Genomic DNA, 23894 nt, shown 5'->3' with positions numbered 1-23894 from the left:
TTGACGTCGCGAAACGCACGAGTTGGACCAGGAAGCAGAACCAGCGAGGTCGTAACGCAGCTATTTATGTGTGCTGTTTTCACAGAAGGGCTGCTTTCCTATAATTAGCATTCCTAATTTAATCCCGCTTAAACCCACAAACACCCACCATCTCCAACCGCCTCGAAAAGTTCTCGCTTTCCTTTTTATGTCTTCACATTTTCATTTAAAATAAAGAAATATGCCACACAGTCGGTGCGTATAGGTACCAGAAAGGACATACCTGTCCAACAGATGCCTGTGTTAAAAACCAATTATATACAGTAAAAGCAATATTTAAAGTATGTCTATAATTGAGGCATGTAGCGTTTATACTGCTTGTTTTATTCTCATGCTCTGCAGCCCACGGAGGTATCTGCCCTGCAATGGAAACCAGGCATTTAAAATATACATTCGTGTTAAAACACATATAGAAGGAGCGAATGACCGGTCAATGACACACCCACTGGTGAGCACTAAATGCTCTGTTCAGGGCCGCCAGCCGGGCTTACTATTAACTTAAGTGGGATGAATGACCTGTCAAATGTAATCCTCTCCCCTATGCTTCTCCCAATTACCTCAGCCGCCTGACCCAGTCCATTAGTTCATCATCAGCCGATGTCGCAGGTTGTTGCCACTGTTTAAGGACTTGGAATTAGCAAGTCAAATCCAAAAAGGGGGTTTTCATGGGCTTATGATGAGCTGGAGCAGGCTTCCAGGTGTTCGTAGGAAAACGCTGAGCATTGTGATAGGAGGAGGACGGTTGGCGGGAAGCACGAAAGTATTAAGGCGGTGGATTTATGGGTAGAAAAAGGAGTGATGCGTCATGTGTGATTTCAAAAAGTAAAAAAAAGTACTAGTACTAAAGCCAACGTGTCAGGATTTCAGTCGTACTGAAGATGAGACGACGGCTGTCCAAAATGGACGAAAATGTACCGAAGGACTCACTGAAAACGTAGAAGATGTAACCAAATACATCAATAGGTACATTTACTAATACAGGAGAACCGTCTGGACACAAAACCCTGACAGGAATTAGTCTTTCTCAGTTGCGGTCCTAACAATATGCTTTAAAAAGTTTTGGGGATTTCTGCATAAGTCACCATCTCTGCAAAGAAAGTCCAGCGAATGGAATTTGATTGGGCTCTTGCTCATTTCTAATCCATCATTCTATCAAAGTGCTTTGGCGACACCCACAGAAAGGAAGGGAGTGCCTCACTCATGGCATGGTTCAATAAGTAATAAGATTAACCGAGTTATCTTCTCGTAATATTCAGCTATGAATGTTAAGCGAGGCTGAGATCGTAATGAGAGTGGAGCCAGAGGAGCGTGCTCAACTATTGGATTTCCAAAATCAATGCCCTCTGATAGGAAAATGCATGGGCCCCATGCAAACACTGAATCTTAGCAATGCAAATAATTATTCCAGGCGACTTTCCCCTCGGGCCCTGTGGAGCGTCAAATTTTTAATCCTAGTTTCACTGATGTTGGTGTTTTGTCGCTTCGCCCAGAGCGGGAAAGGTTTGCTGAGCAAGCATGTTCTTGATCAACGCGCCCTCCTTCCCATTCATTCGGTTACAGGCTCCACGACAGTAAAGCCTCACCTTATTAAATACCGCGGACTGCATTTAGTGGGCTTCCAATGTGGTTTTGGGTTCCCATTAAACAATTAGCCAGTTATTGCATTTTCTCCACAGACTTTCCCCAAGAAAAGTCAGGAATTCAAATCTCCGACTTTCAGACCAGTTTGCGTTACCCCGAGGGGATTTCCTCCTCCCTATGACGGGGCTTTGTGGCGAAAAACAATTTATGGTTAACCCATGTTTGAGTTCTCTTAGCACATTGGGGACAGATTTCTGTCAAAGGCAAAGACATCGCTGGAGAGAAAGACTTTGAGATTGTGCACCTCCTCCGTCCCTGTGGGACCGGAGCGGTTTTCATTGCGGGAACGATGATTCCGCAGGTGCAAACCGGAGTTCCTGACGTTCCAGCTGGTTCTGCTTTGAAGGGAGAACACGGTAGAACGCGAGGCCAACTGTAACGCATGCAGAGCCGGTGGAGATTACGGCGAGGCTTGTTCGAGACGGATCGTGTTCGGTTCTGGTAAACGCAGACAGCTGCCTCTACGGGTAATTGCACCCAGTTTAAACATTTTTCATATGTTCGCAATATGCAGATTATTGTAGTTTTGCTGATATAAACGTTTCTGACAGGAAGAGACCGACTCTGGTTTAGAAAAAATGAACCGCAACTCTTTTGAATAAGTAAAATCAGACTCTGTGATGCAGAGATAAAAGCCAGTGGGCTTTTCTTATTATAATTTCTAATTGCCTATTGTCATGGACTTGTCATACAATAAGATAATCAGCGACGACAACCATTTCCAACCTGCTAGTCCTGCAATGCCTTTTAGGGAAACACGTTGTCTATGTCAAAATAAAACGACTTATTTTTAATAAAAGCCATCGATGTTATGTCTGTAACTAAAAACACCGAGGTGGTTTGTTGGAGCTCAGGGTTAGGAAAGAGAGAGAGAGAGAGAGAGAGAGAGTATGGGTGTGGTTCATTGAGCAGGGAAAAAGAGAGCGGGTCAGTAATGGCCGGTCGAGTCCGCCTGTTCAGACTTGGCTTGGAGACTTGTGGGACGCGTCCGGATTCCTTTACATTCTCAACATTGAGGCGGATCCCCCTGTGTGCGGATGACCCGATTGGGTTGTTAATGTTGTCATGGGAACCTGAGGCGCAGGGCAGCGCCGTCAAATAAGCGAAAACAGATTGCGTCTGTCTTCGATTTGTCTCCAAGGTCAACATCTCTGGTGCGCGCTGATACACAGGAGGGCAGCAAATGTGTCATGGCGTACTGTTCAAGCCCCCGCGTCGCTCGACTATCAAGCGGCGCCTGACATTTCAGGGCTGTTATCCTGACGACGGTGGACAGTCCCGAGGTATCCAGACACCAGTTTGGGAAGCTGGCACTTAGCCCTTTCATAAAAAAAAAACATCATCTCTGCATTCCACCGGAGGGAGCGCTTCAAGCTGGCTCATATCTAGGGAGTGAAATATGATTGTGGGAGAACACATCAGGGACGCCAGCGTAAAGCTTCGACTCAGTTCACAGGGGGGGTAAAAAAAAGCCCCAGAGCGCCAGCTAAATGATAAGGGTACCACGCATGAGACAGATATTCAGCAGGTGTGACTGGAGGGAAGGCAGCTGGTACCTCGGTGGTCCCGCCAGCGCTCCGGCTTTGATCAACCCTTTACTTTTTTTTTTGTGGACTCGTATGCCCCCCCTGGAGAATACGCTTAATAGATTCCATTAGAGCTTTACGGGGCACGTGTAAATCAAATAAGACTCTGCAAAACAGTGCTGACTCACCCTTTGTTATTTTTATTGCATTCTCATACAGACCACTTTAGAAGCAGTCACTGCCTAAGGAGGCGATGCTTTCACCTGTTTCTGTTTGTTCTTTGGATGGATTGTCAGGTGGATTACAAATCTCACAAACAGACGCGAAGACACGCAGCCAGATAGTGCAACTTCTTCTGTTAACGGTCTGTACCGAGGTTCCACAAGGCTCTGTTTTAGTACCACTATTTATAAAACATTTAAAGGTCTGCCTTCTATTTCTTTGTTTCATAATTTGCTGTTGTTCTGATCTGTGATCCGCCTACCTATTTTCCCAGATTTGTTCATCTTAGTTTGTGTGGTTGTTTCTTCATAGGTTGCCTTTTATTATGTTTTTATGTATCTGGTGTAGAAAGAAATAGAAAGAACGTTGATTGCGTGTGATGAAATGTGGCGTAAAAATAAATGTGTTTCTTCTCAAAGACAAATGTAGGCTGCGGGCAAGACGGATCTTATTTTCTGGGCCAAAGGAAGATAACCCAAACACAAAGACACCCAACCCCTCCCCCACATGGTCAACCACGAGGCTATCTCATTACAATTGAAAGTTTCAGAGCAATCCTAAAAGTTTTCCAAAGTTTCCTTTTTCTCCCCCCTCTTTTCCTCAGCTGATGCTTTCAGTGCAAAGAGACTCCATACGTCCTCGTCGTGTGTCCGGAGATCCAGACGCGCCAGTACGAACCGCTCACAAGCGTGAACATCTGTCAGCAAGCATGTTGTTGTCATGTGGCTGACATGTTCTCTGATTTCGCATGACCTCCAGGATGAATTTTCTCCTTAAATGTTTGGAAAAATCGCGACACGTTCTTCATCGACTTCATCTTAGCAGGTCCAAAAGCACAGTTTTGGCTTTGGGATGACATAAATGGTGGATTTCTGCCCTGAGAAAACGGCGTGTTGTTTTTGGATGAAAGTTTCACTGCGGAATATAAATGTTGTTCATTTTGTCTCGCTGTGTCTGTGATGTCATCTGGATTCATTTGGAGGCAGAGAGGAAGTCGAGGCTCTACAAAACATTTCACGTTCCTTATTGATCTATTTTTCTGCTCTTCTAAATTTGTTAAGTTGTGCAGAATTATTGAAAATGATTGTAAAAGGAGCCAAACTTTTTTTATTTTTTTACATAACTGAGTATAAACGAGTCTTTAGTTCCATGAAATATGTCAGGTCGTTTTTGTAAAGTCCTGCTAACAGACCAACAAACATGGAAACACGACACCTCCCTGGAGCAGCGACACAACAGACGTATAGAAACAAGGAGCAGCATCAACCCTCGGCCTTCGTGTTCCTGGTTGTGGGGAGCTCGTAAAACGCACAGCACCTGGCTCTAAGAACATGACGACTGCCAGACGGCATGCGCCGGATTCCCTCCACAACCCCTCCGGGTCGGGACTTTATGGTTGTCGCTCTCTCAGCTCAGCAGGAGGCCGCGCTATTAGTCCCGTTTCGTGCAGGTGTAGACAGGCTTCCGGTATTTTCTGTTTTGCTTTGTGCCCCAGATGAACAATACTTCCATTTACGTGAACGTCCTCCTGATGGAGCTTGTCCTCGCCGCCGCCGCCGCAGGGCCTTAATGGAAGAACCGTCATCAACGTCTTCGGCATCATCTGGTATTTTTACAACCTAAGTTTACTGAACCCTGGAGGCATATCAGCTAATCTGACCTCGGCCCCGAGGACGTGAGGGCGTGCTTTGGGCCGGGGGGGGGGTAACGGGCTTCACGCTGAATCGTCGGCGCTCCATTAGACAGCTGTGTGGACTCGGAACGCACTTGTAATCAGATCCGTGTCGTCTGATAAGCTGAGGCGGAACGATGCTTTCAGCTACAACCCTAAATCGTAGCATTTTTTTTTTAATGGAAATATTCTGCCTTTTAGTCCAGAATTGACTTTTAATAAAAATATCACTGACATGTTTATTTATTGCTGTTTATTTCTTTCCTTCTTGGGTTTTTTCCCCCCCCCTCTGATTCTGATCAGATAATTTGATTTATTTTTCCTCGTCAATTAAAGCCAAAAAATAATCCCAGATGATTCAAGGTTTTAAACTTCCCTGATTTCAGATTCCGAAGCACAATTTACTGCCAGTTTTGTCTGCTTTGAGTCAAGTGGCCGTTTGAATCCAGGCCTTTGCTTCTGCGGCACTGATGTGACGGGTCGGATCTTGCGGCGCCGTCCACGTGACTCCTGATAGATCTTTTTCCCACCCAGTAAAACCCAAACGCATCGACGCCACGTTGAGAATGTTTCGCAAACTTCTGCTCCGAGAAAGTAACAGAGAATAAACTAAAAAGGGATCAGAAATCTACAATATGAACTGTTTTTATTGGTCAAACTGTTTCTGTGTTCGAGTTACAATTAAAAGCAGATGTGGACGTTAACGAGGGAGATGACTTGAACGCCGCGGCCAAATTCCTCAACGAAAAATGGCCTCTCACTTTTATGAGTTCTGGCCTAAATACAGAAACGCACCGACAATCTGGAGAGCGAGTGCACCATCATTTTCCATTAATGCATCTGCACTTTTGCATCTCTAAAAGACAAATGACTCGGTTTCCATAATGGTAATGCATGGAAATGGTCAGAATCAATTTGCACGGTTATTATTTTCGCGCCCGTTGGAGAAATGTTTGCATATTAAAATGTTAATTTGTCTCCTTAAGTGGAGCGCCGGTATTGTTAAGCCTATTCCTCCTTTGCATTAAACCTTTAAATGCATTTTTAGTGTCTCAGGAGTTGGAACGAGAGCTTTTTGAAGACGAGGAAGGCCGGATCGCTCAGCCTCGAGGATGAAATCTGCTCGCTGTGTGAAACTGTGATCAAGTCTTGGGATGAACGCATAGAGGTTAAAAGCATGAAATGAAACCGCCGTCACATGACCCAGAGACTCACCGTGTTGAATCCTGGGAAGAGGCGGACTGCTGACGCTGTATCCAATGGAAACGGGAGGAACTGCTTCATTCCCAGCGAGGTCTGGATGGCGGGCAGCGTGGGACGCAACAGGGTGGGCATGAGGCCATTTTGGCACGCGTTACCTGCAGGAGGGAGAGCGGAGACAAAACGCAGAGACGAGGCGATTTTAACCTGGAGTGTTTTTTATCTCGCGTCTTAATTGCAGCGTCGGTTTTACTGCACGGAGCAGATTTCATCTAGATTAATGGGAATAACTGTCGTAATCTGGTGTAACTCGTCTGACAGTTTGCATAAATCCACAAATTATGAGTCTTCTGCAGATTTGAGTTTCACAATTTACTTTTGGAGGATTTTCAAATACAAAAAAATGTTTTTATTCTTTCGTCACAAATTAGAGTTTGCAGGTTTTCATCAAGAATCATTTTATCCCTGCTCAAACACTTCTTTAGATGTTATTGCAGTTTTTAATCACTTGCTTAAAATCCGTTAAACTATCATGTCATTGTTTTTGATGGATTTTTATATGGTTTCGCACTGAGAAACTGTTCAAAAGTATCAAAATCGTATTCCAGCACTTTAAAGGGAACCCTCTCCCTGGGTGAGAGCTGGCTCAAAGATCGGATCTGTGGTAATCTGTCTGCAGGATAATCCTCTGAAATTAGCTTCTCCTTTTCACACAATCGAACCCAATGATGTCTGGAGAAGCGTCTCTGCATGTGGACGATGCTACGATGATGTTTATCTGCCTGAAACAGATGCTCTCATTCTGAAACCGTCTCCACGAGTCGCCGATATGGAATTACTGCGGCAGGAGAAGAGAAGCCAGTCGGAAAAACCAAAGCGAATACTTTGATTTTACTGTCGTACGAGCGCAGCAGGCCGGCAGGGCGCTTCGTAAAGCACCGATTAGCTGATCTCAACATGGCGGATAAACAAATAGGCACCAAAACCCGTCAAAGCCTTCCAAAGCATTGGGAATTAAAGAAGCCATTTCACAAAGCAGTAATGAGAAACAGAGGGGTTTTTTTTTAACAACAGGGGGGGGGCGCTCCGGGCCAGCGTAGCTCCAACGACCTGGCAGATTCAGCATTAAAACGCCATCTTGACTCAAATAAAAAAAAAAACTTTTCGTCCCCCAGGCAGAGATAAGGGGTAAATAAAAGGCAAGCGTCATAAAGACGAGAAGAGAATCGGGCGAAATTAAAGACGGTCTTTCTCTCGCTCTTTGTTCTACCCATCCAATCGCCGGAGCGCTGCCATCTGTTGGAAGCTGAACACGCGCCATCGCTCATGTGGAGACACATCCCGGTAAAGCGAGCAGCAGTCTCTCTGCACGCCAGGCTAACGGCAACCTGCAGCGGCCTCACCTCACCACCTGGTACCCCCCCCCCCCCCCCTTTACATCTCCAGCATTCAGAATCAAAGCAGATCCAGTTCAAACGCCGATCGGATCTGAGGGGTGGGAGATCGAATCTGTGTCACCACGACTGAAGGTTTCAACATCACTGAGGTGATTAGCCACGAGACTTCCGTTAAATTATCCAGACGCGAAAAATCAAGAGAATTCAATGCATCCTTCAAATAATAGAAGTACAAAGACAGAGCCCTGCAGAACTTTGTTTTGCTATGATGTGATATTATTGTGTTGCGGCTCGTTTGAACTTGCTTTCATGCTGTGGGCGCTTTCATCCACTGGAACAAGGCATAAAGTTGAATGTGCTTTTAATAGCTAACGGTCTCCAGCCACGCTAGCAGCTCTGAGGCTGTGCGCCACGTACTTATTCTAGTATTCCTGTTTGTGTGATTATATATGTCACAAGTTAATGCATCTATACGTCTTTTATTGCATCATGATGCCACTGTGTCTTCTCATTGTCTGGCTCATGCTAGCTTAATGGAGGCTAATGTGTAATCGGTTTTATTGCTGTTTGTGTGGAGAGGCGGGCGCGTAGTGTTGCACGCTAAAGTTTGCCTCTTCCCTTTTAATATATTAAAAGTATCCTCTTATTTAATTCTTTTTGAAAGATTTATATTGTACGGTGGCCCTGAAGTGCAAATCACAACAACAAATCGTATTGCACACAATAAAGAAGGAATCGCGCAAACAAGAAAAAAACACACACACAAATAAGGAATTGCGCAAACAAGAATATAAAACACACAAACAAGAATCGAAATCACGCAAACAAGAATCGAAATCACGCAAACAAGAAATGAAATCACGCAAACAAGAAAGCTCCAAACCGGCAATGCTAAATATCGGACATGTCCAAACCGGAAATGCTAAATATCGGACATGAGGGGTCTGGTTGCTGATTGGACAGAAGCACTGTCAATCATTCTGACTTTCGCTACAGGTTTCCCGTAATTGAGCAGCAATTTGTAGCAATTGAGTAGTAGGTAAGAGAACAGCGTGAGATACGAAAATATGTTTTGCCGTCATTGTGGTAAAAAGTTACCCGAAGAAGAACGGCCGAACTATTGCAGTGGTTGCGGCAAGAGACTTCAAGGGATTCTGGACAATGAACCAACCGCATGTCAACTATTGCATCATAAGTGTGTCCCGCATCAAAATAATTCCTGATAATGTCTTCGGTGGCAGCCATAATTACAAATGAACTTTCTCAGCAATCAGCATCCGGACCTCTGCATGTCCGATATTTAGCATTTCCGGTTTGGAGTTTTCTTGTATGCGTGATTTCTCTTCTTGTTTGCGTGATTTCAATTCTTGTTTGCGTGATTTCAATTCTTGTTTGTGCGATTTCGATTCTTGTTTGCGTGTTTTGTTTTCTTGTTTGCGTGATTTCATTTCTTGTTTGCGTGATTTCGATTCTTGTTTGTGTGTATTCTATTCTTGTTTGCGTGATTTATTATTTGTGTGTGTGTTTTTTCTTGTTTGCGTGATTTCTTATTTATGTGTGTGTTTTTTTCTTGTTTGCGCGATTCCTTCTTTATTGTGTGCGCTACGATTTGTTGTTGTGTTTTGCACTTCAGGGCCACCGTAATATTGCTTCAAAATGAAATCACAAGGTTGTTGTTTTGTTTTTTTGCTAACTTTCATTTTCCAGTTCAAATTTTCCATTCTGTCACAATAAATAAAGAATATGTTTGTGACAGATCAGTTTTCATCCAAGCATTACAAGCTCTTCTGGAACATTTAAGATTTGCAGATTGTCTGGCTGAACTCTGAGGCTGTGACGGAACGAGCGCTAACTCGCTAATGCTAATGTTTCTGTGTAGGATTTTGAAGCATAAACAAAAAAATCACATTCATAACATTTGGCGTGTAATCACCCGAAACTAATAAGAAAGTGATGAAAGGTGTTCAGCCGCCAAAAATACCTCTTGATGCTAATAAACGCAACACAATAAAACGCAAGGCAAGTCGACGCAGGAGGCTAATTATAAATGTTGTAAATCATTGTAATTGTAAGACTCAGATGAAAAATAAAAAGAGAAGAGAAGGGGTATGTTTACTAAATAAAATAAAAACTAAGGATTTTTGAGGCGATTTTTTTTTTTAATAGCTGATAAAATGAACTGATATAAACACAAAGTTCCCCTGAGGCTGGAGGTTCTAATAGTTCATCCTTATAGACGGATGAAGGTACGAACCAATCGGCGTGAAGACCCATCCAATAGGAGACGACTTCCTGGCATTAACCCTTTCTGCAGACAAACACTAAACCAGCTGGGGGGGGGGGGGGGGGGGTGAATAAATGTACTGAACTCTGACGACTGTCGCCTCCGACTTCACACACTTTCACAAACCTTTGGGCTACAACGAACACGCCCGAACACGAAGCCACATTCCGGCCTGCGGCATCATCCGGCTCTTTCAGGCCCGGCTTTCTGTTGCCGGCGGGGAAGAGGAGCAGCATCCTTTTTTTTTTTTACATCCTCCAGCGGCGGGACAGAAAAACCACGGATGGAGCGCCGGGCCCATGTGGGTCCGATCAGCTGATTACGACGGGTGACGTTGAGCGGCCAGCAGAAGATGGAAGAAGGGGCAGCGAGCGACAAGTCAATGGAAAAAATTAGATTAGGAGCGCCGGCTTCAGCCCGCTCTTGTGTCCTACTTCTTAACGTGGGAGGCAGAAACAAATAATACAAAAACCAACGCAATGAAAATCCTGCTTTTATTACTCACTTATATTCCCAGCTTTGTGTACACAGAGAAGGAGTCTCGCCGACGCAAACGGACTTCCCACAGCGAGCTCCTCATGCAGCCGCCGGCAGCAAATATGTGAGGTTTACAAGTGTTTGACTTTGTGAAATGTTTGTCCGTGAAAAATATACGGCCGCATGTTTGCATTTCAAGCTGCACGGATTGGCTGCTTTCTGTCTGCAGCGGTGAAAAAGGCCCGTCTGAAGGGTATTACACGTTTATCCCTACCTTCTCTGTGGATTCCCAGGCTGGGGAAGCCGCTTTTCTGGATTATGATTTAATTAGCAGTGAATCAATGCGACATAAACACATTTCTCAGAGGCAGAATGGTCTTCAAGACGGCGCCGCAGTATCAGATACCAGATGGAGATGGCGACTAGCATTAGCAGCTGAATAGCGAAAGTTAGCCGCTCTTGCATCCTACAAATTGGTGCGCGTGCTACATGCGAGCTAGCATCTTAGCCACTCCAAGCTAGGTTGATTCTGTTTTTCTGGGTTCCTGCTCTCAGACACATTGCGGGATTTTTTTCGCAGACGTGATTAACTGAGATGCAACTTTGGAGAGAATCAGCATGGAAGGTTTTCATCGGTTCGGGTTGGGCTTCACGTTTAACGGCGTGCCGCGTAAAGCATGAGGCAATCCAGAGCGACTCATTGGACGGACCGCCGTGTCACGACTCCTGACCGTCCTCCGCGTCTTTACTCCTGCGGCAGCATCGAGGGAGAGAGTAAAAGCGAGGTCTGGAGGAGGCCGACTGGCGTTAATAATTAATCGTCTTGTGCAGCTCCTCTCTGCCTCCTGCCTCCTCTTTAACCGTCCTCAACCGGACTGCTCCTCCGATAAGGTCCGTCCGGAGAGTCCAACGCGGCCTCGGATTAAAACGATTGCCCCGGCAACCTTACATAAAGCAGAATTCCTCTGGAAGTCATCGGCATTCCGACGACGCTGCCGGTGCGATTAGCACCTTGATGTTTTCACGGAGATGGCGGATTGAATTATCTCTATTAGCTCTGAGCGTTTCCCTTCAAGCGTGGAGGATAAAATCATTTCACCCCTTCAAAGCGTAGGTTTAAAGCGTTCGTGGGTTTTCTTTCTGAAAGCCACACTTTCCAATTAACCTTTCCAGGACACACTCTGTGGTTCAGGGAGCTCGTAAAGCTCGGGGGAGGCCCGCGTTTGGCTCCCGGCTACGTTAGCATGCTGTAGTTCACGCCGCTGTCGTCAATGTAGCGGCGTAATAAACACAGCCGCCGCCACGCCAGAGCCAACAATCACTTCCCGCGCGCTCTGTAATCTGAGGTTAAACAAAGCAACGTTTACGTGCCGCTAAGCGCCGACCGCAGCGCCAGACATACCGGAGCGGCTTCCTCCGGGATTCGGACTCAGCAGCACTAATAGCTTGCGTGATTGCACTCCAGACCTATTAGCCTGCTGGGCTGAGGCCCTCGGCGGGTTTTGATGCACGCCGGCAGCCTTTATTACGAGGCGAGCCTCTTTTCCGTGGATCCGATTGGGTCGCTCTCCCTTCTGCGATCTCGTTTCGTAGAGGTCAGGGGTCTTCTTACGATAGTTTGCCCGACATTAATCAATTCAACAGAAAAGCATGTTCTGGTAGCGACGCAGAGCCGCTGAGCTAACGCCGTTTTTACTCTTTCTGGATGTACGACCTGTTCGTACAAACGGCAGAAACCTCCAGGATCTGATCCGATCTTCCACTGAAGGAGCTTTTGTTCTTCTTCGTTGGTTCTGGTTTCATGTTACACTGGGCCGAACTCCAAACCCGCGGACCCGAATCAGCTCTGTTTTCTGCTGGAGATCCTGTCAGGTGTCTCTGCACCTGACAGCTTATTCAGTTCTAAGCGCCCGGGCACTCGTTTTCTCCTCCTCCTCCTCCTCTTTTTCTCTGTCTATGGATGGCTTAACAGGAGAAGCCACGGTTTGCAACTTCAGAGCGCTTTAATCCCCAGGATAAAAAAAAGTATTTCATTTAACAAATGACCCACTCAGAACCGTGGATCCTGTGTGAGGATATAAATATAAAAAAAAAAAAAACTCATTACATTAAATGAAGGTAAATGTCATCATTTTAAAGATGTGAAATTATAATTACATTCGACCTTTTTATATTTGACATTGTGGAACGTAATTTTAGTCAACTAATTAAATGCAACATTTTGCCGTAACGACCAAACGACGGGAGAATATGGCGTGTCCGAGGCTCACAATTCCGACGTCATTTGAAGTTACTCAGCTGGATTATCAGCAGCACAAACAGCTGGAGCTCGAGGAAGAGGAAGAGGACGAGGACGAGGACGAGCTGGTCCACACATCCGTTCCACATGTTCATCTCTTTCATGCAACTTGAAGATTTAAATTTCCTCCTGGACCCTCATTCGCGCACAGAACCACAGCAGGTTCTGAGGTGTGCAGCTCCTTCCCATCACTTTGAACCAGCAGGAGAACCAGCAGGAGAACCGGCAGGAGAACCGGCAGGAGAACCCACATTTAGACGGGGACGCCTTTGAACGTCCACACAAGCAGCCAAACTCACCGAAGAACACGCTGCTCTCCATCGCTCCTCAGGCTCGGGGGTCCGCTGTAATTCCTCTCTGGTGCCCTGCCAGTGTGTGTGTGTCCGTGCACGGAAGCCTGAGCATGTCTCCACGCTCCACGGGGGTGTGTGTGTGTGTGCGTTCTATCCGGCGGCGGCTTCAACGGCCGGTCTGCACGCCACAACTGTCTGAGGACCTCTGTGTCCACCTCCCTCTCCTCACTTCGGTCCCGTCTCGTCCCCTCCCCTCCTCTTTAGCTCTTCCCCTGCCTCCTCCTCCTCCTCCTCACAGCGGATCATTTTGCTTTTCTTTCTCCCACCGTGGTGCCTTTCTGCATTTTCCAGCACCAACGCCCCCCCCCCCCCCCCCCTCTGAGGTGTCTCATCTTTGACTGCCTCTTACTCCTCGCGTTCTCCCGCTGTCTCTCCTTTTATTTCATCTCATTCCCGTCTCCCAGCTTCCATCTCCGGCTCTTTCCTCCTCTTTATTCCGGCTCTCCCTCCTCGGTTTCCTCCTGTATCAATATGTTTGCTTGTTTCCCCTGTTTGTCTCTCATCGTTCTTCCATTTCTCCGTTTCCATGCCAGGTGAAGAAAAATAATTTGCTGTGAGAAATCAGGTCATGTGGGACATTTGGCAACGCAGAGGACGTAGATCAGCATCCTCCTGCTGCCTGCCGAGTGTTTAAAATACGACTGAGGAGGCGCTGAGCCATGCTCCAAAGCTCCTGTGATATTTGTGTTAGCGCAGACGAGGCGGCCGTTCGGAACGGATCCGTGTGAAGTTTCCCGGAGAGGTCGGCGAGGTCAACCGGATTCAGGATGGAAAAGGATGGAGGCAAATCCCAGAAAGATGAAGCTGGGACAAAAAATAAAAAACGACAAGGTGACATCCCCAAGAAATATTCTCTACTCCAGGAATAGTCCGAGAATTTTTACATTTGCTTATAAAATAAAGGGAATTAAAATTCCAGATTGATTTGATTCCACTTTAGCGTCTTTCAGTCCCTTATTTCGGACTCTTCCTCTTTACTTTCTGTCCAAACACATCATCCGGTTAAAAGGCCGGCGGGAGGCGGGACAACATCGTCATCATCACTCAGGGATACCTGGAGCTGCACAGCCTGTCAGCTTCCTGCTCCTCTGACACCGACAGATGGAGCGGCGCCTGTTGTCCCATCTGCACAGTCCGTTCCCGTTACGGCGCCGAGGAGTCGCACCTGAGCGCACCTGAGGCCGGTCAGCATGTATATTCTATTCGAGGAAATTATTCTCCATCTGAGGATGGAGCCACCACATCGACCGACATGTTTGCTCTCGCTGCCTGTGAAAGCAACACGCTGCTGGCCGGTAATCAGATTACTCCTCGTGACCTTGTGCGTCCTTATGCTGCCGAAGAGACTCATTAACCCTTCAGAGGCCGCGTTCAGTTTGAGTCGGTGCTTCGTCTCAGCTTCGCGGACGCATCCCAAACGGTTCTGATCTCTCCCTTCGTCCCGCTGCTCCTCCAGGAGGAGGTCGCTGCTCCTCTAAACATCTATTCTATCGATTCTTCGTTCCGCTGCATCGTCTCTGATCAATCTGACGAGAAAACTACGACTCGATAAGCGTGTGTGCTAGAAATAAAAACCCAGCGTGTGTTTGCACCTGTGTCTCCGTACAGGTGTGTGTGTTTGCACAGCAGAAGTTCAAACATTCCTGAGGGCGTGTGTGCACGTGTGTGTGTGTGTGTGTGTGCGTGTGTGTGTGTGTGTGTGTGTGTGTGTGTGCACACACTGAAGGTCAGATAGCATTGACCGTTTCTGAGCTCCCGCCGCCGGGATCGACTGCCAATGAGATGTTTTCTTGATCAGAGCGATGTCTGTCTGCACGCACACACACACACACACACACACACACGCACACACACACACACACACACGCTGAGACATCATCAGCCGTCTCCTCATGAGATGAAAAATAAATAAAGAACGCAGAGTCAACGATAATAAGCCTTCTGGAGAGCTGCTGGCGATTCTCCGGCGCTATCTTCCCCGTCAGGCTCCTCGGCTGCAGCCGTTTCACACAGCAGATGTTTTCAATTAATCTAGAATTCCCATCCTCCCAGTCCGCCCTCCGTCTCCCCCGACAACGGCACAGAGTCCAACCCCAGTAAATAACTTCCATTCGATTCTCCATCTGAGAAGGAAGCTGTCGCTTTCCTCCTCCCTTTCTGCCATCCATCCATCCTTCCTTCCTTTCTCCCCCATGCACGTCCTCCCCTCGTCCTCCGCCGTGCGCCGGCCGGCTGGAAAATATGTTTTTTGACCTTGACTTGCAGGTGTCGTGGCAGAAGGGGCCGTTATTTGTCACTGTAAATAGCGGTTAAGCGGCGGTGGCGGCTGCCCTGGAAAAGGAGAAGCCCCGGCGTGCCGCATCCAAAGTGCGGCTCGGGATGCTTCATCAATCCTGCTGTCAATTCCATGATGCTTGTCATTAGTTACAGGAATATCTGGACAACAGGAAGGCAGCGGCAGGAGGAGCGAGGGAGGGAGGGAGAAGGGGAGCAGGAGAACGGTCAGAAATGAGACCCCGGGACAATCAAAGGAGTTTTGAAGTGGAAAATCAAAGTGGGAGGTTGTCCCGCGAAGAAAACTTCATGCGGCACGCTAACGTAGCAGCACGACGACGTAGCATAGAGGTCCGCAAAAGCGTTCTGTCATCGCCGGGATTTAAATTTTATATCTGGAACCGTGAGATGGATGATAAGAGGAAGTAGAAGTGCAGGCGAAGCAGATTCACTTTGTTTGTAACCATGGTAACCGCAGGTGTCCGGCCTGAAATGTTCTGAGATAAACATCCATCTACTTCCTGCCACTTTTTTTTTAACGGGCGTTTGTTGAGCGTGTCCCACGGGCGAGAGGCGGGGCACACCCCGGACGTGTCGCCAGCTCATGACGGGGGCCACACAGAGACGGAACACCACCGGATACCCGGCTCCGACGGGGTTCGGATGACACGCCATCGCTGTCGGGGTGACAACGAAAGCGTGTTTCCTTTATGAGCTGAGAACTTTCCTTTGCCTTTTTTCCAGCTTCTCAGCACTTCTGAAAGAAGCATTAGTTCTTCTTCCTGCCAAAAGATCAATCATTGCCAGAAAAGGCCTCGCTGTCAAAAAGGCACACGACCCCTTTGACAGATAACCTGCAAAGCAACTGTGGAAAATCTCAAAGCCCCCTTTCTGAGAAAGATCAGCTCTGTTTGCCAGCGCTGGTGTCTCACGTGTCTGAAGTGCACGGCCCTTCAGACCGTCTTGGACCTGCTCCTGAGTTCTCCTGTTTCGTTCTATCTCAAACAAAATTGATTTCAGATCTGAGCTTTATCTAATGAGGCATTTGGGCCAACCTTTTTTTTTTTTGCAAAGCAACAATGGGGGGGTTCCGAGCGTGAGCTGCACTTTCCAGGTCCCACCACCGCATCTCAATGGAGCCCAGGTCCAGATGTTGACTGGATCTCCACAGAACTTTAACTTGATTCCTTTGGAGCCATGCAGAAGGGGACTGACTCTGATGATTGGCATCATCCATCGTCGATGATGCGCCTCACTGTGGATCTGACCCTAACCTAGGGGTGGGCAAACTTTTAGACTCGCCGGCCACAATGGGTTCTAAAGTTTGACAGAGGAACCGGGACAGGAACAGATGGATGGAGTGTTTGTGTGAACTAATAAAACCTGACAGGGAAGAGTTTGGAGTTTACAGGTAGCATTACAGGGAAAATGTCAAATGAATGAGGTTTAATTGTAAAATGTAATGTAATGATAGAATTTGGACAGATTTGGTGGGCCGGATTAAACAGCCCGTCGGGCCATATATGGCCCTCGGGCCGTAGGTTGCCTGCCCCAACCCTTCTTCTTAGTTTGGCGGAATGCCTTCTTTTCGAGACCTTCTAGCCAAAAGCTTCTGAAAACGATCTCTGACGTGCTTTGATTGCAGTAATCGGACGTGCGTGACGAGTCCAGCTGCCACCGGCAATTAATGCAGTTCGGTTCGTTCGTTTTTAGTTTCTAAGGTGAAGGAAGTTCGAGGAGTTTGAAGTCAAACTGTGATCGTGAGGTCTGCGGTCGACCCTGCAGCCCCCCCATTTGGGCGTCCATCCTCGTACGTCATTGATGACCAGCGTGCACACACCCGGGTTCATTTATTCTCCAGCGGCAGTTGTTAAATGAATATTTACGCCACCTCGATCTCATTGACGAGCTATTCTAATGCAAGATGTCGTAATACTCCGCAAACATCTGTCGCCGCCACGCCTGCGCTGAGCCGAAATGTCACGGCGACAGAGAGGAATCAGCTTGGCGTTAATCGAGCGCAGCGTTTCACTTTTATTTGCTTGGAATCAGGACGCAATTATGAGTCATTCACGGGGAGAAACTGCAAAAGTGGAAACCCGAAACCAGATGAGGAACCCCCCCCCCGGCGCGGAACGCTTTCGCCGCAAGCGTTCTCGCCGCACACTCGCTATTGCAATGGTGGCTGATGAGTGTGTGAAGGTTTATGAACTCAACTGCCATGAAAAGAAAAAGCCACACCATGTCAAATGTGGCTTGTGTGCAAACCCACCGACATGCGCGTCGACGGCGTTGCGGCCTGCGTCCCTCCCACTAAGCCTTCTGGGATTGAATTTGGTTTTCCCACCATTTCCTCTCCATATGTTTCCCATCAACCGGGCGAACGGCGAGCGGACGGGAGATAACCGCTCGCACCTACGGGAGAGCGTCGGGCTAAACAGGGTATCTGGAAGCGCTTTTATTTTGAAACTCGATATGAACTGACGAACACGAGTGGCAGGACCGTACGAGTGAAACACAAATCCAGCGATGAGTCACTCGGAGAACTCGGTGCTCAGAATAACTACTTTGATGCAATCAGAGTAACTGAGACGACGGCGGCGCGATGCTTCGTGCCGCTCACGCCGGTTTAGATGCTGCAGAGAAATAAAACGGGCTTTATCTGCGCCTGGAAGCGGCGCAGAAACAGGTGGGCAGCCTGCAAACGCTGCAGAGCTCAACGGCTGGCCGAGCCGCTGATCGGCCTCCGATCCTTTTCATGGACGAATCAAAGTGTCCTCGCAGCAGTTTTTTCGCAAAGCGCGACCACAAGCGCTCTTATTTTCCAATGAGGTAAATGGAAGCAGGTAAGTTACGGAGCCCCACGTGGGTGCTGCGATCGTTCGCGCAGCAGAGCTTTGAACGTTAGACTGAATCGAGTCATTTTTATTATGTCATACCCAAACATGTCCTTGTGAAGGGATGTGTTTCTAAAAGTCTTCACAAACCGCGACATTGGACTCATCAATCTCTGCAGGGTCATCGGCCACCGCCACCACAAAGTGTCTAAATCCATGGGAGTCTCTCTCCTGATTGAAATAATTGTTTTGTCTAAACACACAAGATTAAAACTGAAACTATCAGGCTTAGGCGGATCCCAATGTTTTGTCAGTAGCTGCTTTTGTATTTGCCTAAATCTGTTCCGGAGACATACAATCTAATGAAATGCATGAGACCAGCCGAATATTCCCAGTGTTTTAGTGTGAAAGTACTAAATATTAAAGTGTGCAACAGGCCTCAGAAATCTTTATTAATCCTTACAGCCGTATAATAACCGAACCTTGATCTGCAAACATCACCAGACGAAGTAGAAACATCGGTTGTGCAGAAGCAATAAAAGAAATCTGATCTACCTAACGCAGCCGCCTGTTATCATTCCATCCACATCTCTCTCTCCCTCTCTCTCTCTTTCTATCTCTCATTCTGCATTATCTGTATTTGCAGCTTGTAAAGCCTGAAAGAGAGCAGCCAATGTATTGATCCCGGCGGGGGGGGGGGGATCGCTGCAGTCGAAAAAACCCCTCAAATTGGTGTCAGAAGCTGATCGCTAAGAGACAAGTTTGCCTCAGATAAATGTTTAGCGTCGCTCAAAGAGATCTGAAGAGGCATCAAGGCTTAGCGTTTATTCAAAGGCAACAGCTTTCTGATTGAGATTGAATCTCGTGTTTCTATGCTATTGAGGACAATGTACTGCCTCTAATATGTTTAATTAGGACATGCAAAGTGGTAGCAAAGAACCGGCTTTGGGTGTGAAGTCAAAACTCAATTGTTTGAAGGACGAGGGGGGGGACGTCTGGCGGGACGCAGTAACACGATCTCAGACAACAGGCGTCCAAATGACAGCGTTGTTGAACCTGCATCTCTGCCTCGAAGCCCCTCGTTGGGTTCTGGTGTGTTCCTGAAGACCTCCGCCCCTTCCTCCCCCCTTGTTCTCCTCCTTTTTAAATCCATCCGACAAGGGAAGGAGCAAATATATCATCGACGTGTTTCTACAGGGAGCAGAAGGAGTGTGGTTTTAGCAACGCGGCCTGTTTTAGCGTAGCCGCCGCCGGAGATAGAAACAGAAGACTTGTTGAATCGGGATGAAGCAGATGGAAGGAATGGGATTAGCCGCACCCCAGGGGCGGCTCCATGATGCTCCGTCGTCGTCACGACAACGCAAACCTGCTCCAAGAGAAGGAGAAGAGGCTGCACATGATCCCGTCTGATCTCCGACCGGGGCTCCGTCCTGTGTTGTTGTTGGACGTCTCGGAGTTTAATTAAAGCCACCAGGAATGGGCCGGACTTCTCTGGGAATAAATCAGAGCGCTCGCACGGGCCCGCGGCACTCAAGCGGATCTTCTGCGGTCGCATCGATTGTTTCTGCACGGCTCACCGAGGTTTTCGGGATGTCGGGTCAAAGCGGATCTGATTTGGATCTCTGTCTCAGAAAAGTGAGATGGAAGTTTCCCGTCAAAGCTCCAGATGCTCGCCTGGTGTGGCTGCACTGAGGTCAATATGAAGGTTAAAGAGAAACGACAGCCGTGACAAAGCGAGGCTCACCGCTGCCGCTGCTCGCCGTCTGGGATTCCATCCAGAGCGGCCAAATCAGTAAACGTCTCGCCCTCTTTTTAACTCTTTCAGTGCCGGCCATTTTCAGCCCCAGTTTTCGCCCATGTTACCTCGATATTGCAATCCCCACAGAATATTCTTTACTATGACGTAAGCAAACACCGAACATGTCAAATGAAAGATCAAAGTCTCTTCTTTCATCAGGAAACCGAAGGGTGTTCCTACCATTTTCCGTTCCGGAGCTATTGGCAGTTGAAGAGAGGCAGATTTCAATGTCAGGGTTGGCAGTGAATGTTTGGGTTATAAAAAACGTCTTTCGACGTTATTGGCACTGAAAGAGTTAATTGTCTTGGGATTAGACGTTCAGAAAAATCAACCCAGCGAACTCATGAAAATGTTTTACACTCTTTGAAAAGTTGTCGACAGAGTTTCGATGACATTTTGTGCAGGGAGTTGATTAAATTTCGAGGCGGAGCTAGAAGTGGAGGGGATGAAGATGCTGAGGTTCTCCTTGGCAGTGACCAGGTTCGACAGGATTAGAAATGAGGCGATAAGAGGGACAGTGAAGGTTGGACGTTTTGAAGACAAGGTCAGAGAGACCAGACTTCGATGGTTTGGACATGTCCAGAGGAGAGACAGGGACTATATCGGTAGAATGATGATGATGAATATATTTATTAGATAGAATGTTAGAGTACAAGTACAGTCACACAGTAGCATGTATTACAGTACAAGTACAGTCACACAGTAGCATGTATTACAGTACAAGTACAGTCAAACAGTAGCATGTATTACAGTACAAATAACGTCAAACATCCTGTCTAAGAGGAGCATTTCAAAAAAGCCCTTGCGGGCTTGTTTCCGTTGAAAGTCCTTCGTACATAAATCATCCACAAAAAACAATACAAATAACAATACAAATAAAAATAAATCCAATATTAAATTACGCAATTGATGCAACGTAACATTAGAAAGACAAAAATAAAATGTTATTACACCGCCAGTGCAAACTAACAATTAATCTAAAATAAATTACACCACTGATGCGAGATGACAATAAATAACTTACATAAATTACAATAAATTACTAAAGCAATTAATACGTGCAACATAGGTGGACAAAAAAAAAGGAGGGGGGGTTTGACCCGGAGAGAGTCGTGATGACTATCTCCGTTTCTGTGCCCCTGAAAGGTGTATTTTTAGGGCCTTTTTGAAGGAGGCCAAAGAGGTGCATGTTTTGAGGGCGGGAGTCAATCCGTTCCACCCTTGGGTGGCTGTATTGTAGAAAGATGATTTACCCATGTTAGTCCTATAGGAGGGGGTAATCAGGTTGTTGTTTGAGCTCCCTCTAGTGTTGTGGCTGTGGGTGTCACTAAATCTGTGGAGGTGTTCCGTCAGGTATGCAGGGATTGAGGGGACTGAGGGCAGAGCTGCATTGACTATTTTAAATGCCAATCCCATTTTGAGTTGTTTAACCCTGTCTTCTACCCTGAGCCATTTTAGGCTAGCAAAATGTCCAGGAAGAAGGTGGGTCATGGGCCCCAGATTGAGGAGGGATGCTGAGGATGGAGCTGCCAGGGAACAGGGCTAGAGGACGACCCAGGAGAAGAGACATGGACGTAGTGAGGGAGGACATGAGAGTGGCTGGTGTTGGGGGGGACGATGCAAAGGACAGGGTGAAGTGGAGACGGTTGGTTTGCTGTGGCGACCCCTTAGGGGACAAGCCGACAGAGAAAGAAGAAGACACAGCGAGACGTCCTCTGTCGTATTAACAACGAGGTCGTAGGCCGACTCTGAATTAACTTCCTGTCAGCGTTCCTGTCCCATTTTTCAGTTTCGGGAAATCTCTTTTCAGAAATTTAAACCCAGTGGATACTTTCCTTAAAGGCAGAGCACATCCAGCGTTTTCAAAGAGATTCATTTTCCTATCAAATCTGCCTCCGCGCGACTTTCCAGCTCGGAGAATTCCCTTGACATCGGGAACGCCGAGGCCCGGGCGAACACTTCGCTGCCTGTACGACGTCCACTTGCCACACGCTGAAACATGCATTCGTGATCCCATCCAAGGTTTTCTTGGCTGGCCAACAAAAGCCGGCTTTGTAAACCATCTGAGAAAATGTTTTGCTGTATTTTCCAGCATCGCTGAAATGGTGAGCAGAGAGAGGAGGGAAATGTAGGTCGCCACGGCGATGGTGCTCCGCTCAGCTGACGAATGATGACGCTTCTGCTCGAGCAGCCGCTTACCGCGAGCGGCAAACGATTGCTGCTTAAGCGAATGAATAAACAATGAGGAGACTGATTGAGTTCGGTTTGGAGGGACGATCCGTCAGACGCTGGAGGGGCATGAAGACGCAACTGGAGTTCTCCAACCAGTAGAGGGCGCCCAGCTCCATTACAGATGTTTATAGAAAAGGAAGGTGTTCCACAGGGAGATTGCATGAATTGTCGATTTCCACCGGGGGAACTTTGCATGAACATTTCGCAGCCTTGGAGGACGTTTGCGCTCCATTAATCAATTTGCCTTCGTAGGGCAGCTTTGAATTTAAAATAAAAATAACCTTTATTGTTGTGCCACGACGTCACTTTGTGCTAATCCTTTAAAAAACATAAGAACTAATGTCATTTTATTTTGAAGGAAACAAACCTTGACAGAAACTCGCACTTTTTCACGGCGCCACCCGTGAAACAGGTGGAATGTATTTTCTCTCGCTCTTTTCACGCTTCGACAGGAATTCCGCTTTTATATTTTCTCCCATCGGGCTTCGGTCGTAAATGTAGCACAGAGCATAACTCAATAAATGACATAACCTCGAGGTTATTTACAGGAAGCTCCTAACTGCAATCATCTGGGCTCATAATGCTGACAAAGAATGCGCACCTTGTCGGAGGACGACACCTGAAGCCCAATAAATCCTGCTGCTGCCTCGGCACCACCAGATAGATGGTAACCTACTCCACCCGCTCTACCTGCAACCCCCCCCGTCATCGTCAAGCTAACCCAGAATGTGAGAGATCAGCACTCTTTATTTTCCATCATTGCAGCGGCCACAGTATCAGAGCCCAGGCTGCAGAGACAGCACCCCATTGGTTCATTATTTATGCTAACCGTGCGCTTGCCCAATCAGATCTCTTATTAGGCCACACCCCCTACCATTCTGTCCGATATTGTATCCGGAGAAGAGGACCTCTATCCTTGTTGCATCCTCCATCCATCCATCCCCTGAAGGTTTATGGTTTATGGTTTCTCCTCCGCTTTTATTTAGTTCAGCTGTTTTTGGCGACAGGTCTTCGTGCTACAATATACCAACGAGCGTTGGCTGCCGTTGCCATGGCGAAGTAGCCAGTCAGGGGCACGAATCGCAGCCGCAGGGGATTCAAAACACGCGTGAACAAAAGCATGAAATCAGCTGCCAAAACTCTTCCAAAGCGAGCACGGACTCTGAGAGTAAATTAATTTAAGGGTCCGGCTCTGCGTGATAATCTTTCACATCCACTCCAAACAATAAAAAAAGAGTGTTTTGGTTCTATTTCTGTTTTTAAAGAAACTCCATTCAGTCTATTTTCCATGTCAAAGCAGGTTTAATAATTCATCGCTACACGTTTGTGGTGTTCATGGTGTAACATGTTGTAACGTGCGTTCGTCTTTCATAGAGACGTTCTAATTAAAAAGATTAAAGCTAAATAAATTCAAATGAAGCAAAAGCCCAAACACAAAACGTTGTGCGCTGCGTGATGCACGAGGGGCTTCACATCAGCGCTTCGGCGTGTAAAAACGCCTTTTAAGTGATGTCACATCCGGCACAAAACCAGAGAAGCTTCGCCTGTATTGATGCCACAAAGGCGCCGCTCCGATTCCGCACCAGCGGAGAAATGTGCTCCGGTTCGTCGTGCGGGAGGCCCGGTGACCCCTCACCTGACAA

General features: G+C 47.2%; 1 protein-coding gene across 1 annotated transcript in view; it reads right to left on the bottom strand.

Moving 5' to 3' along the window:
* Window positions 1–13078, bottom strand: part of znf385d (zinc finger protein 385D) — a 33783-nt gene extending 20705 nt beyond the window's left edge. The window contains exons 1-2 of the mRNA XM_068759997.1: window positions 13057–13078; window positions 6316–6458 (exon numbers count right to left, since the gene is read on the bottom strand). Of these exons, the coding sequence (XP_068616098.1) occupies window positions 6316–6458; window positions 13057–13078 (165 nt within the window). The remainder of the gene's footprint in view (window positions 1–6315; window positions 6459–13056) is intronic.
* Window positions 13079–23894: the final 10816 nt, after the last annotated feature.

Source organism: Brachionichthys hirsutus, chromosome 3, assembly GCF_040956055.1.
Source record: "Brachionichthys hirsutus isolate HB-005 chromosome 3, CSIRO-AGI_Bhir_v1, whole genome shotgun sequence".
NCBI lineage: Eukaryota > Metazoa > Chordata > Actinopteri > Lophiiformes > Brachionichthyidae > Brachionichthys > Brachionichthys hirsutus.
Note: the sequence above shows the minus strand (reverse complement) of the source record. Positions and strands in the feature narration are given on the sequence as shown.